Source organism: Psittacula echo (assembly GCF_963264785.1).
Source record: "Psittacula echo genome assembly, chromosome: 7".
Taxonomy (NCBI): domain Eukaryota; kingdom Metazoa; phylum Chordata; class Aves; order Psittaciformes; family Psittacidae; genus Psittacula; species Psittacula echo.
In genome coordinates, this window is record NC_137740.1 from 58,557,990 (window position 1) to 58,572,128 (window position 14,139).

Genomic DNA, 14,139 nt, shown 5'->3' on the forward strand with positions numbered 1-14,139 from the left:
GGCCACAGAATTTGGTCCGCAAAGGAAGCAGAGGAACCATGGGAAAAATACTGTTGATATTCTTAAACATTGTTTTTAACAGTTATACTTTGACATGGTTCTTACTAAAACTGCATTTGGGTAAATATTTTGATTTTTTCCCCCTAGCTTTGTTACTTGTGCTTCTACAGAATGGTTTTACTGAGTGTAGTATTTTGGGGGATTGCATCTGGAGCAGTCCCAGGTCCATTCTTATGGCTTACTTGTTCTCAGCTTCTCTTCAAAATAAAATGCACCAAAGAGCCCACATGCATTTCCATTCCCAGCTAGTGTTGGTACTCATGAGTCTCATCCTCCTTTATAATGTAACTAATTCATGTTTTAGATAATATAATTTTTCCTCTGTCCATTCCACTGTCTTTCTGGTTATGACTAAATGTTGATGTTGTGATGTTAGTGAGGTTTCCTGTCCTTCGCCTGTGTGGTTTCTGATATTCATACAGCCACCTTTAGATATTGGAACATGTTAACTGTAGACCCCGTTGCCCTCTGTGAAACTGGGTTAGAGATTAACCTGCAGTTTACTCTCTGCCTCCCCTTTTGCCACTTCTTTACTCTCAAAATTAACCTGTAAATGTATATTGAAATATGACGAAAAGAGAAATCCTCTGGAAAGGATTAGAAATAATATATGAAGGAGACTCTTGCTTTGCTTTCGAACTTCCAAGGGTGAGTAGAATGGCATGTAAGTAATTGCAGCATTTTTTGTCATGTAACAAATATTCTGGGTTTTGTGATGATGCAGTAAAGGCATCTGAGCCGGCAGGGGGTGGACTGTGATGCCAGGCTATAAGAAAATCACTCAATCTTCAGCCTGGCCGGAAGCGGGTATAGGGACTGACAACTTCTCCCTGAGCAGGCAGTGAATTCCTGTTCTGTGCACAGCCTGTTAGAGGTAGGAGTTCCTTTTTGCGATGAAACTTGTGATGATTGTTTGTTAACAGATGTGTTTACCAAGGAGTGGGTGAGGCATTTAGGTGCTGGTCTGTAGGCCATATTGTAACAGAGCAGCAAGGTTTGTAGGGAAGCGCATGGGTGGGGTAGCAGAACGGTACTCCAGGGAAAGCGGCTGAGTCATGAGGTTTCCCTGAATACGGAGAAAGAGCTGGGATCTCACAATCTAAGCATTGGTAGTAACAAGCTTTTGTGCTTCTCTTGGATGTCAGAAGCCCGTTAAAAGCCACAGCCTAATTTAAAACCAGTTCCTACTTAAGTTTCTGCAAAAGCTGTGTGTTAAGCTGCAATGAATATAATACTGTACAAGCCAAAGTATAACGTAGTTTTAGGAGGCTGTGATGAGCTAGAGAGCCTGATGGTTGTAGCTGCCCTTCTGTTCCCCCAGCACGGTGCAGGTGTCTGCTGGAGAAGTAGGCTCTTGAAGAGGCGGAAGGATCAGTAAAATAATTGAATGGGAAGAGAGAAGCCTGCTTAATGAAAGGAATCATCTGGCATTTGGTGCTAAAGAAACAAGCAGGGCTGTGAACTGCTGGGGACTTAATTGCTTTGAAATTTCCAGAAAGCAAGAAGCCATCTCACATTATGCATTTAATTTGTACATAGACATTTATTTTTGCCCTTTTTGTGCCCCCCGAATAGATCTTTTTTGTTCACTCAACTGTTCATCCATGTTACAGCAGGTGATTTTTTCTTCCTGATTTTTATTTTTCTCTGCATGAAGTTACCATTCCTAGGGGATTTTTTTTTTTTCCATTTTAGTCTTTAAGTGGGTCACACCACAAGTAATTCTGTGATGCAGAGTTGTGAAACTGCTTTTGAATCAGAGTAAAGCTCTTGTGTGCTACAGACTTGATCGGGCAAGTTAATAGTGAATTCTAAGGAAGATGCTAGTGTTCGGTGGTGGGTGGGATGTGCCAGGTATGAGATGAACATGCCTGTTTTGAAGGAAAACTTAAATGTATAAATTGTGTTCCTCACAAAACACCAGAACGGATCCAAACAGATCGTTGCTGTAGCCATTTAGGATGTCAAAAGTTTTACTTCTTATACGTGAGACAGTTGATCCAGCCCTTCTATCCACGTTTTAAAACAATGTTGAAAAGTGCTGAAAAGATGTGCAGAAGTATTTAGAGGGTGGTAAAAAAAGCCTTAGAGCTGGAGTATCCTCTTAAATTTTGCCAACTGGTAGTGACAGTTAGATACCATTTACAACTATAGCCATTCTGTTGATAGTATGCTGATGCAGGTAAAGCCATGGTTATACTAAGTAGTTCATGCTTGTAGCCCTGAAAGAGGTTGAGGTATGTGCCATTTCTGCTCTATCAGTCTCATTTCCTCCATGGGAGGAAGCTTTTGCACGTGATGTTGTAGTAATTAACTATGCTATTTAGACGAGTATTTTGGATGACAGGCTGTCATTTTTCAATTTGTTTAGCATATCCAAAATAAAATTGAGAACTTTGGTACAATGCTGAGGCTCTAGAAAATAGTTAAATCTAGTGTGAAGCCGCATATCCAGAACCAGGGTATTGAAAGATTTAGTAGAAAACAGCATGTGAAAAATGTCAAAGAATGTTTTAATGGTGAATGTGAGTACTCATTATAAATAATACACTGAAGGAAATGATGGATGCTGCCTTTGGTCAACTATACTTCTGCAAATAGTTCAGGGCTGCATCACCAGCAGCGTGAGCAGCAGGTTGAGGGAGAGGATTCTCCCCCTCTACTGCACTCTGAGAACCCCCTGCAGTCCTGTGTCCAGCTCTGGGGCAACAGCACAAGAGGGATGTTTAGCTGTTGGAGCAAGGAGGCCATGGAGATGCTGCGAGGGCTGGAGCAGCTCTGCTCTGGAGCCAGGCTGAGAGAGCTGGGCTGGTTCAGCCTGGAGAAGAAGAGGCTCCTTAAGGGGAGACCTTAGAGCAGCTCCCAGTGCCTGAAAGGGTCACAAGAAACCTGGAAAGGTACTTTTGACAAAGGCAGATAGGGACAGGACAAGGGGGAATGGCTTTAACCTGACAGAGAGGAGATTGAGATGAGACATTAGGAAGAAATTCTTCCCTGTGAGGGTGCTGAGGCCCTGGCACAGGTTGCCCAGAGAAGCTGTGGCTGCCCCATCCCTGGCAGTGCTCGAGGCCAGGTTGGATGGGGCTTGGAGCAACCTGCTCTAGTGGAAGGTGACCCTGCCTGAGGCAGGGAGTTGGAACTGAATGAGCCTTAAGGTCCCTTCCAACAAAAACCAGGTTGTGATACTATGAAATCCAAGTGTGAGGCCTTTCAGGAGATCTGTTGCGTCCAGGAATTGGCAGTGATGAGCTGGTGGTAGTATTTGGGATGCTTTGGAGTGGCACTTGCCTGCTGTCCTGTCACACCAGCTGGGGCACCTGCCCTGGGACTTGCAGAAATGGTATTTACAGCTGATGTTACAGAAAATAAAGCCAGAAACTTAAGTCTGGTGAACTACTGTGATAACCAGGAGCATTCCATAATCCTGTACAAGCAGGCTGAATAACTAATATAGTGTCTGCCTCTGGCTTTGAAGTACTTGAATAATCTTTTCCCAAAGAGCATGGTAGCTTGCATAAAAAATGGTTGGATCAAAGGAATGGCTTGTCAGTCTTCCTTCTGGATGCTGGGCATGTCTGAGAGTGAGGCAACACTTCTAAAAAATGCATAATATCTTAATCTATTTCTGTTTTTATCAGTCAAGCAGACTTCACAGCAATGAATTCTAGCTGAACTAACAGCTGCTTGTAACAATAAGACCTGATGAAAACTGATTTATGTTGTTGTTTTCAATACCGGTCTAATGAGCCTTGTTAATCCAAGAGGCGTACAACAAAAGAACAGGTTCTGAGGGGAAATCAGTTCTATCAGGAACAAACACATGCTTGGAGGCATCATATTTTTAATACAAACATGCCTCTCTCTAGCAGGATGCAGCATGTTTTCAGTAATAGACTGATAAATCGTCAATTAAAAATCTGCTGACAGAGTAGACCCAACTGTTTGTTGTGAATCTAGGTATTTTGTCCTTTGTAGACTCAGTAACTTAACTGCATCTCCTTAAGGCAATCTCCTGTGTGGCGTTAGCCTTGTTGATTGTAATGGACACATGATTTCAGGATAGAGGTTAGCAGCCTCCTTCTACGTGGAGGAGGAGAAGGTGGTGTGCCCCAGCCCTCTTCTCCTCTTTGTCTAGGGCTGTCTCTGGCTTATGGCTGAGAGTGCCTTGTGCTGGTTTGTCTTAAGGACCTTTCAGAAATCTTCTTCTTCCTCATTTTTGCTGGGTTTGTCTTCTGCCGTGTTGGTAAGTTCAGTCAGCAAGCAGAACGTTCGAACAAGTATCACATCACTCAAAATCACTGACAGTGAGCGAGCTTCCCTCTTCACTCCTGCTCTTGGTTCAGCTCCAGCCTTACCATGGAGTGCCCCTGCAGTGAGATCATGAGATTAAGGAGCTGATTCACAACTATTGCTGGTCAAAGGGAAGTTTTTTCTGCATTCCCTACACTGTTGTTTACTTTTCTTTTACGTGTTAGCTGTGTGATAGCCTAGTGAGTTGAACTAGATATAAGGAAGAAATTCTTCCCTGTGAGGGTGCTGAGGCGCTGGCACAGGGTGCCCAGAGAAGCTGTGGCTGCCCCATCCCTGGCAGTGTTCAAGGCCAGATCGGATGGGGCTTGGAGCAACCTGCTCTAGTGGAAGGTGTCCCTGCCTGTGGCAGGGGCTTGGAACTGGATGAGCTTTAAGGTCCCTTCCAACCCAAACCAGTCTGGGATTCTACGTATTGGCTCATGGATGGGTGAGCTGGCTCTGGTGTATAAATGGGAGTGTGGTGCTGGGAGCAGAAGAGAAATGGGACCTCTTTGGCCACAGCCAGCTGTCGGGTTGGCTCATTCATCTTGGGGAACCTTATTGTTAATTGCTTGACCTTATTAAAAATTATGTTGGTTTTGTTTATCTGCAGCAGGTTTTTTTTCTTTAGTGCACATTAGCTGGATGTTGCAGGTGCTTTTTCACTGGGCTTGGATTTTTGTAACGTAGAATCGCAGGTTTGTTGTGGGGCCTACAACAGAATAAGAAGTGGAGTTTATTTTACCTGGTTGTTTCTCAAAGTTGTTTTTTGTGTGCTGTTTAAGTAGCATTTTGCCTTTTGGGATGAGTGGACGTTTGCTCTGCTGAGCTGCAATGGTGTGAATACTTGAATTCGTTTAATGCTTTGTTTATGGATTATGCTTCTTTGCAGAGAAAAAAATTCCAGCTTTGTTAATGTTGTGGTCCCTGGTGGTATCTCATAAGCAGAAAGGCTGAGTTTGCTTCTGTGTCTTTGCTTACACAGCTTGTATTCTGTTAACCTTCGTTGTAGCTTTCAAAGACTGCATTGGGCAGGTTTCAGTGGTGGTCATTCATTTGTCTGTGGAGTAATTCTTTGCACTGCAGTCAAGAGTGCTACTGTTCTGTTTCTTGTACTGGTATTTTTCTTGCAGATAGCCATGCAGGCATATTACAATATGCTTTATTTAAAGCCAAAACAAAACATACCATCTGCAACAAAAAACCCCCGACCTTCTACTGGTAAATCGTCAGGTTTTCAACTGTGGCACGTTTCTGTTAGATAGGTAGCACATTTTCTGACCCTTCAAATAAGAAATGAACAGATACTAGTCTGGGGTATGCCCTCTGCTAAATCTCTTAAAATTTACTACAATAGAGGGATTTGTTTATTGTGCTTCTGTATTTGGTCTTGCTGCAAGCAGGTTATCCTCACAGAGAAATGCTTTTAAGTGTTGTCTGCTTAGTTAAAAATCAATCCTACTTATGGAATGCATTGGTTTTAATTCAGACATTGATTGATTGTGTGATCAATGCAGTGAATAAAAACTATGAAGCCTTTTACATAAAGCAAACTGCACTGGTGCATGCTGCACAGACAGAGCTGGGAATGATATACTATCTGAAACAGTGGGGCTACTATCTCTTGTTATCACAAAAGCCCAAATGTCCCAGTGTGCCTGAGTGTGTGTCAGTCCAGCTTCAATCTCTGGGTGTTGGCTGCATGCCATACTGATGTTTGACAGACCATTTGGATTTACAATGGCATTTAAGATTTCTAAATGTGGCCGTGACACCAGTGCTTTGAGGACCTTCAATTTTGTTACATTTGGCATGCTTGAGTATTGCTAAAATAAAATACATGCTGATGAAAGCCTGAGTTTTGAATAATATCGATCACAGTCTTCCTTAACAAATGGATGAAAGCAGCGAGGCTTCTGGGGAGGTGAGATAAAGCAAAGCAGCCCAGCAGAGTACAGAGCTGTCCATGTACTTGTTGCAGTTTAACCCTTCAAGAGTCCTCTGATCCCTTTCTTAAGCCACAGTCAAAACTTTATCATGAATTTACAAGGCAGCCAGATGCCAGTAGTGTGTAACAGTTATGACTTGACATGACGTGAGGTCTGTCCTTACTTACAGAAGATGCCATTTGATGTTTCCTTTTTTCCTCACTTTGCAGATGTGGGTCGTTGTGGTTCTTTCTGATCTCACACAGATGTTGTCATTGTCTATTGTGCACAGAATGCTGCTTGGGGTAGTTTTGCTGGGCTGAAAAGGGAACAGCTTGTCTGTGTTCTCCCCGCTGCATCAAGTACAGCTCAAAGAGACAAAGGGACTGCTCCTGCAATTTTTTTGTTTGGCCGGATGTGGCACAGGTTCTTCAGTAATATAGTCTTGCGTCAGGGTAAGTGGGGTCTTGAGGCCCCAGAGGATGTGCCTGTCACTGCTGTAGTCCTTCCAGTAATAAAATTGAAGTAGCAGGAACAATGCATTTAGTCCATTTTATGTAATAAATACCTTGACGCAAAATGTCACCTTCAGTAATCAAGGATGTGGATTTCCTTCTTGCTGGTGCTGGCAGTATTTCCTGATTTTTCTAAATTGCTTCTGAGAAATTCATACAGGAACTTAACCTGAATTGGGAAAAAATGTTTAGTATAAATACATGCTGGTCAACTGTTATTAATTGATTATAAGGTCTCCCTGGAGCCTTCTCTTCTCCAGGCTGAACCAGCCCAGCTCTCTCGGCCTGGCTCCAGAGCAGAGCTGCTCCAGCCCTCTCCATAGGAGAGGTGCTCCCCTGTGGAGAAGAGAAAGGTTCTGGAGAGACCTTAGAGCAGCTCCGAGGGCCTAAAGGGGCTGACAAGAAACCTGGAGAGGGGCTTTTGACAAGGGCCTGTAGGGACAGGACAAGGGGGAATGGCTTTAATCTGGCAGAGGGGCATTGAGATGAGCTCTTAGGCAGAAGTTCTTCCCTGTGAGGTTGCTGAGGCGCTGGCACAGGGTGCCCAGAGAAGCTGTGGCTGCCCCATCCCTGGCAGTGTTCAAGGCCAGGTTGGATGGGGCTTGGAGCAACCTGCTCAAGTGGAAGGTGGCCCTGCCCGTGGCAGGGGGTGGAACCAGATGAGCTTTAGGATGCCTTCCAACCCAGACCATTCTGTGCCTCTGATTCTATGGTTATTTTCTATTAGGCATGCTAGTGCTCCACACTAAAACTCTATGAGTTGTATATGCATGAGTGTGTATCTGATTTTTGCAGAACCTGGAGGGTTTCAAGTCCCAGTTGTAGACTATTTTTAATTAAAATAAGAAATAGAGCACTATCTGGAGGGAAATCAAGTTTTGCAAGCCTAAACATTGGGCACACCATGAGGACACCATGACATCCTTGTCTCTAAATTGGAGAGACATCAATTTGATGGGTGGACCACTCGGTGGATAAAGAACTGGCTGGATGGCTGCACGCAAAGAGTTGTGGTCAATGGCTCCATGTCCGGCTGGAGACCGGTAACGAGTGGTGTCCCTCAGGGATCGGTGTTGGGACCGATCTTGTTCAACATCTTTGTCGGTGACATGGACAGTGGGATTGAGTGCGCCCTCAGCAAGTTTGCCGATGACACCAAGCTGTGTGGTTCGGTTGATACGCTGGAGGGAAGGGATGCCATCCAGAGGGACCTCGACACTCTTGCGAGGTGGGCTGATGCCAACCTGATGAAGTTTAACCATGCCAAGTGCAAGGTCCTACACCTGGGTCGGAGCAATCCCAGACACGGCTACAGGTTGGGCAGAGAAGAGATTCAGAGCAGCCCTGCAGAGAAGGACTTGGGGGTGTTGGTCGATGAGAAAATGAACATGAGCCAGCTTCAGTGTGCGCTCGCAGCCCAGAAAGCAACCGTATCCTGGGCTGCATCAAAAGGAGCGTGACCAGCAGGTCGAAGGAGGTGATCCTGCCCCTCTACTCTGCTCTCGTGAGACCTCACTTGGAGTATTGTGTGCAGTTCTGGTGTCCTCAACATAAAAAGGACATGGAACTGTTGGAACAAGTCCAGAGGAGGGCCACGAGGATGATCAGGGGACTGGAGCACCTCCCGTATGGAGACAGGCTGAGAAAGTTGAGGCTGTTCAGCCTGGAGAAGAGAAGTTTGCATAGAGACCTCATAGCAGCCTTCCAGTATCTGAAAGGGGCCTACAAGGATGCTGGGGAGGGACTCTTCATCAGGGACTGTAGTGACAGGACAAGGGGTAACGGGTTCAAACTTAAACAGGGGAAGTTTAGATTGGATATAAGGAAGAAATTCTTTACTGAGAGGGTGGTGAGGCACTGGAATGAGTTGCCCAGGGAGGTTGTGAATGCTCTATCCTTGGCAGTGTTCAAGGCCAGGCTGGATGAAGCCTTGGGTGACATGGTTTAGTGTGGGGTGTCCCTGCCCATGGCGGGGGGGGTTGGAACTGGATGATCTTAAGGTCCTTTCCAACCCTAACTATTCTATGATTCTATGACAGTTGCTTGTCATTATGTTATATTTATGTTATTTATATTGTCCGTGTACTTTTGTAGTTTAGAAGTAACATATTTGTGATCCAGAAAATGAGTGTGCAGAGGTATTTTCTTGATTTATTTTCTTATATGTTGCTGTAATACCAGATTTTGGGATTCCATAGAATATTGTTATTTGCTCCAAGAACTGTTTTGATTCCTACTGGGTTTAACACATAGCAAAGGAATTAAACCCAGTAACTTTCTGAGCCAATCCTGCTCTATTACACTGGCATAGCCATCTTCCACAGTGTATATGCTGAATGGTTGGTATATATTATTAATATCTGTGATGATATGCAAGCCTGAAAGGATCCAGCTTTGTTTTCAGGCACTGTCGTATTTTGGCAGGAGTAGTAATTGAAGGGAGAGATAAAGGGAACATTTCAAATGTTGCTGTGATGCTTGAGCTATGTGATCTATGTTGTGCGGAAATTGTACTTACTTTCCCACCTGCCTCTTTCTGGGAATAAAGTATCTATGTGAAAATAGAGTGATTTTCATTAAACATTGCTTTAAACACCGTTACATTTTCATGAAATAACAATTAATAGTCATGCTTTTCTTAAAGGTAGGTTTCTGTTCCATTACATGTGGCAAAGTTGGGACATAAAATTCTCTTGCTTAAAGATTGACCATTTTATATCTCTTAGGGTACCAGTCCTATGTTTCTGATTTCAGTGTTACGTCCCCTTCTTTGTGCAGATTGTGAATGAAAGATTTCTGTAACGAGAATTTCTGTACTACAGAATAAAAGCAATAGGAAGTTGTAAGCTGGTAAATAGTGGAAATAACTGGTGGAAGGTCTTGTTTTAACTTTTATGCTGATACTTTTATCTGAAAGTATAGCCATACCTGCCTTACATACTACCTACCTTATGCTTTTTATCAGCTGTGTTGGGTCAGTCGCAGGCATGTAACAGCATGATCTCTGTAGCTGGTTACCTGAAATACCTGTTGGGAGCCATTTTCGTGGCTAAAGATCTGAGTGCTTCTGTCCTTCACCTTAAAATTGTTGCTCTTCGGCCAGCACAACTTGTTTGTGTTAAAAATCAGGGTAACTCGAATACAGCACCAAATGAGTGTTTTTTATCCTTGATCAAAACAGGATTGAATAAGATCAGGATGACCATTGTGGAGTTTAATGGTGAAGGAACTGGTATTCTAATCAAGGATCAAAGTGCATGGTCTTAGATATGAAACTTTATTGTGTAATGGTTATAATTGACTTATTACTGACTTTCAGGGTAGTATCCCTTGGTTGTAATGACAGTGTAATCTCCTCCCTGTCAGCTTCAGCTGTCTTTTGTGTCTAGCAGAAGTAGCACTGTCAGCATTTTTAATGCAGGATTTCCTGGGTTTTTTTCTGTCTAGATTAGACTTATAGAAGTATGCTTTATGGAATTCACTTGTTTATTATTAAATGGGGCTGTGTGTGTTTAGTACCAAAAGCATTAGTATGCTTGTGTATGGTAGTAGTACTTTTTTATTATGTATACAGAAGTGAATGTAGAAGTGTTTATGTGTATAAAAGCAAATGTATATAAATATACAGAAGAATTAATGTGTTTGGGTTCAAGAGCCAAATAGTTTTAGGAAAGTAAAGCTGCTCCCATAAGATAAGTTTTATCTTCTTGAAAAAGATAAATATCAGGTGTTTGGTTCTAGTGTTTTCAGGTGCCTTCTTTTATCCCTGTTACTGGTGACAAATTCTGTTCCCATAAAATGAGTGGAGGTGAGGCTGTATTTCAGGATGAAGTTACAGTAATATTGATATGAAAAAGCCAGGACTTACCAAATGTTTTGACATGGAAATAAACTGCTGTCTGTAGCCACATCTGCACTGTGCTCCTAGCTGCTGTGCTGAGGTGCAGGCTCTGTGGTCTACTTTACATTTGTTGTCAAATGAATATGGCTAAAAGCATGTACCTGAACAGTCTACTACAGAGCCACTGAGACATGATGACTTGCGTGTCAAAGCTATTTTGCTTGACAGCATCAATTGGAATAATTTATCCCTGTTTAGTCTTGCCAGTATGTGGCTTTGGATACAATTAATATACTCTATTATTTCTTCCTGTAGCATAAGATGATCGTAATGCGAGTTTTTAGATTGTGTGTCTTGTGTTTTAAAAGAATTAGAAGCACAAGTTGTCTTGGTAAGACATTCAGCTGTGTAGTTCAACTGCCAAGGGTGGTTACTCCATGTATGAATAAATACCTTTGCTGCTCTGTTGATCTTTATGTGTGGTGTTAACACTGACCTCTTCTATTTTTGACATGCTTTTCTTTCCCTTTTTCCAGGTGAAGCAGGAGCTGTAGAAGGAAGACCCTGTGGCTCGCAATCATGCCATTCCCCTTTGGCAAGTCCCACAAGTCTCCTGCAGACATAGTGAAGAACCTGAAAGAAAGTATGGCAGTTCTAGAAAAGCAAGACATCTCTGACAAAAAGGCAGAAAAGGTACAGTTGGGACTTTGCAATTGCTAAACTGTAGTCGAAAGATGGGGAGAAATTCACAGCTGTTGAAACTGAATAAATTAGGAATTAGTTTTGAGTTTTATACTCTGATGAAGGGTAAGTTATTATGTACCTTTGAATGTGCATTTAATGTTGGTTGGCTTTGCATTTTTATGCCACTGGCAGCTGATAAGATACTTAAAGTAATTTGGTTTGAAACTGTAGGATGTTGCATTCTTTAATAAGCAGCTCACAGCCATACAGTATTCCGGTGCTTGTGTCCACCATAATGGCTTTATTATTGTGTAGTAGTCCTGTCTGTGCTTCTTGATGCGGTTGTTGAGAGCAGAGTGTCTCTGTTACTGAAACCAAGGAACTTTGTGTGTCAGTGCATGTCGGTAGAGGATATACTTTCACCTTTCCTTAACATTTTTAGAGCCTACATGAAGACATGGTGAAAAGTTCCTGTGTGAGTGCAGTCTCCTTTAGATGAGATGGTTTCGTGCTTCAGGATTTGTACCTGTCAACAGCCCTTCACTTCTCAAAAGATAGTCTTGATAGCTTTACTAAAATGTACTTTGAAGTTCAGCCTGTGTGCAGCTGCATGCCACCTAGTAACTTGTATGAAGGGGTATTTACTTGTTTAGGTGAAGTTTTTTTCTGATAAACTCAGCACAAGGACAAAAATTTCAATACATTAAAAAAAAACCCAAAACAAGCAAAAAAACCCAAGCAAACAAAACATGTCCTTCTCCAGTTTACTGGCTTTTGAAGCAGGCTATGATACCATCCTTGGACCCTCTCCCAGCATTATTGAACTGTTCTCTGCAATTCCTGGCATCCTTACATAGTCCCATGTAGGAGTTAGTCACAACCTTCTTTATGTTCACCAGTATTTTTAAGCAGAGTGTGGCCGGCTTCTCTACATCCAGTTTTACCTAGATTTGGCACTGCTGCTTGAAGTGCAGGAAAATCCAGGTCTTGACTGGATTGATGTCTTTATCCAGATAGTCTTCAAAATCAGCATCTTCTGCCCCAGTGCCAGCATGTGATATGTTCCAGGTCTCTTGCAGTATACCATAGTATTTTTCACTGATGCTGCTTCTCTCCTACTGGAGGGATAAATGTTATGGCCTGTTATGCAGGCCCACATGGAGGCTGAGAGGATTTTCAGTTGTTGCTGCTTTTCTTTTGTCCCTAATAAAGACATCCGTCAGGAGAGGAAGGGTTATGTGCTTTGTGATGGAACATGGGACTGCCTCCTTCATCTCAGCCTCATTATTAATACCTGAAGATGTGGCTTGATCTTAAAACCCATGCTCTTGTGTCATCTTTTTCTTAGATCTCTAATGGGGAACAGACTGGCTTCGTTCCGTTGTGCATAGCTGTGCACTGTGTCACATGCGTGTCTTCTTGATGCTGTAGCTAAAGATTATTATGTACCATTTGTTTCTTGCTGGCCTTTAATCCCATATCTCCATTTTCTTTAAAGACCTTGTTTATGCAAGGCTGCTTCTTTGACGAGGCATAATATGCTAAGCCTGTAGAGTTGTTTCTCCTGTGTCACATAGAAGGCAACACATTCTGCTTGAAGAAGTGTGAATATTCCCTGCATGAGGTCTTAGGAAAAAGTTCTTTCTCGTGAGGGTGATAAGGCCCTGGCACAGGTTGCCCAGAGAAGCTGCGGCTGCTACCCTACATTGTTTCTTAAATCTGAGTTCACACAGTTGTGATTTTCTTTACTCTTGAGCATAGGGAATTTGAGATGTGTGTGTATATCTGCCACAAAATAATTGTAAATGCCCATTTTGTTTTATACCTTATAGCTGGCTGAGGTTCCAAAGACAAACTAGTACTTTTTTTACTGCAGTACCACAGTGGGTTTGTTTTTTATGTGTAGTTTCTGCCATGCAATAGCAGCACAATGCTGTTATGAAAATACAGATTTTGCTACTATGTAGAGGATGCTCTCTGATAGCTTGCTAACACACTTGGAAATACAGATTTTGAATCACAGAATGGGACAGGGACAACTTCCACTAGACCATATAACATAGGACCTTGGAATGGTTTAGATTGGGAGAGACCTTAAAGTTCATCCAGTTCCAAACCCCTGCCATGGGCAGGGACACCTTCCACTAGAGCAGGTTGCTCCAAGCCCCATCCAACCTGACCTTGAACACTGCCAGGGATGGGGCAGCCACAGCTTCTCTGGGCACCCTGTGCCAGCGCCTCAGCACCCTCACAGGGAAGAATTTCTTCCTAATGTCTAAATCTCTCATCTGTCAGTTTAAAGCCATTCCTCTTTGTTCTGCCTCTACATGGCCTTGTAAAACATCCCTTCCTAGTTTTCTTGCAGGCCCCCTTTGAGGCCTGTGAGGTAGTCTTGTGGAAACTTGAGATTTCAAGTGCTTTATTACTGAAAATGTGTTCATCACAGATGCTGTTAGTGTTCCATTGCTTGTGTATTTTCAGAGAGAAGGGCTAAGGGAAGGAGAAGGAAAACTTTCATGTAAATGGGACCAACCCTTTATGTACTCCATTAGTTAGTCTTTTACTTGCATCTCTTCCTCCTCTTTGGCTGACATCAGCATTTATTTTTATATGATCAGTTCCCTTTGTGGCACACGTTTACTGTTGTGAAGGTAAATATTTACTCACGTAACAAACTTGTTCTTCCCTAACCCTCTGACCTTGGGTTCACCTGCTCATAACAGCTCTCATTTTGGCTTTCAGATGATTGTTTCTGCCATGTTGTTAACTCATGTGGGTTGACTGTTGCAGGCGTGGTTGGTTTCTCTTCACATTACCAGCC

The 14,139-nt window shown here is 42.9% G+C and overlaps 1 protein-coding gene across 1 annotated transcript in view; it reads left to right on the top strand.

Annotated features, from left to right (window-relative positions):
• Positions 1–14,139, top strand: part of CAB39 (calcium binding protein 39) — a 44,086-nt gene that overhangs the window by 13,081 nt on the left and 16,866 nt on the right. The window contains exon 2 of the mRNA XM_080623894.1: positions 11,171–11,327. Within this exon, the coding sequence (XP_080480020.1) occupies positions 11,214–11,327 (114 nt within the window). The 5' untranslated portion in view covers positions 11,171–11,213. The remainder of the gene's footprint in view (positions 1–11,170; positions 11,328–14,139) is intronic.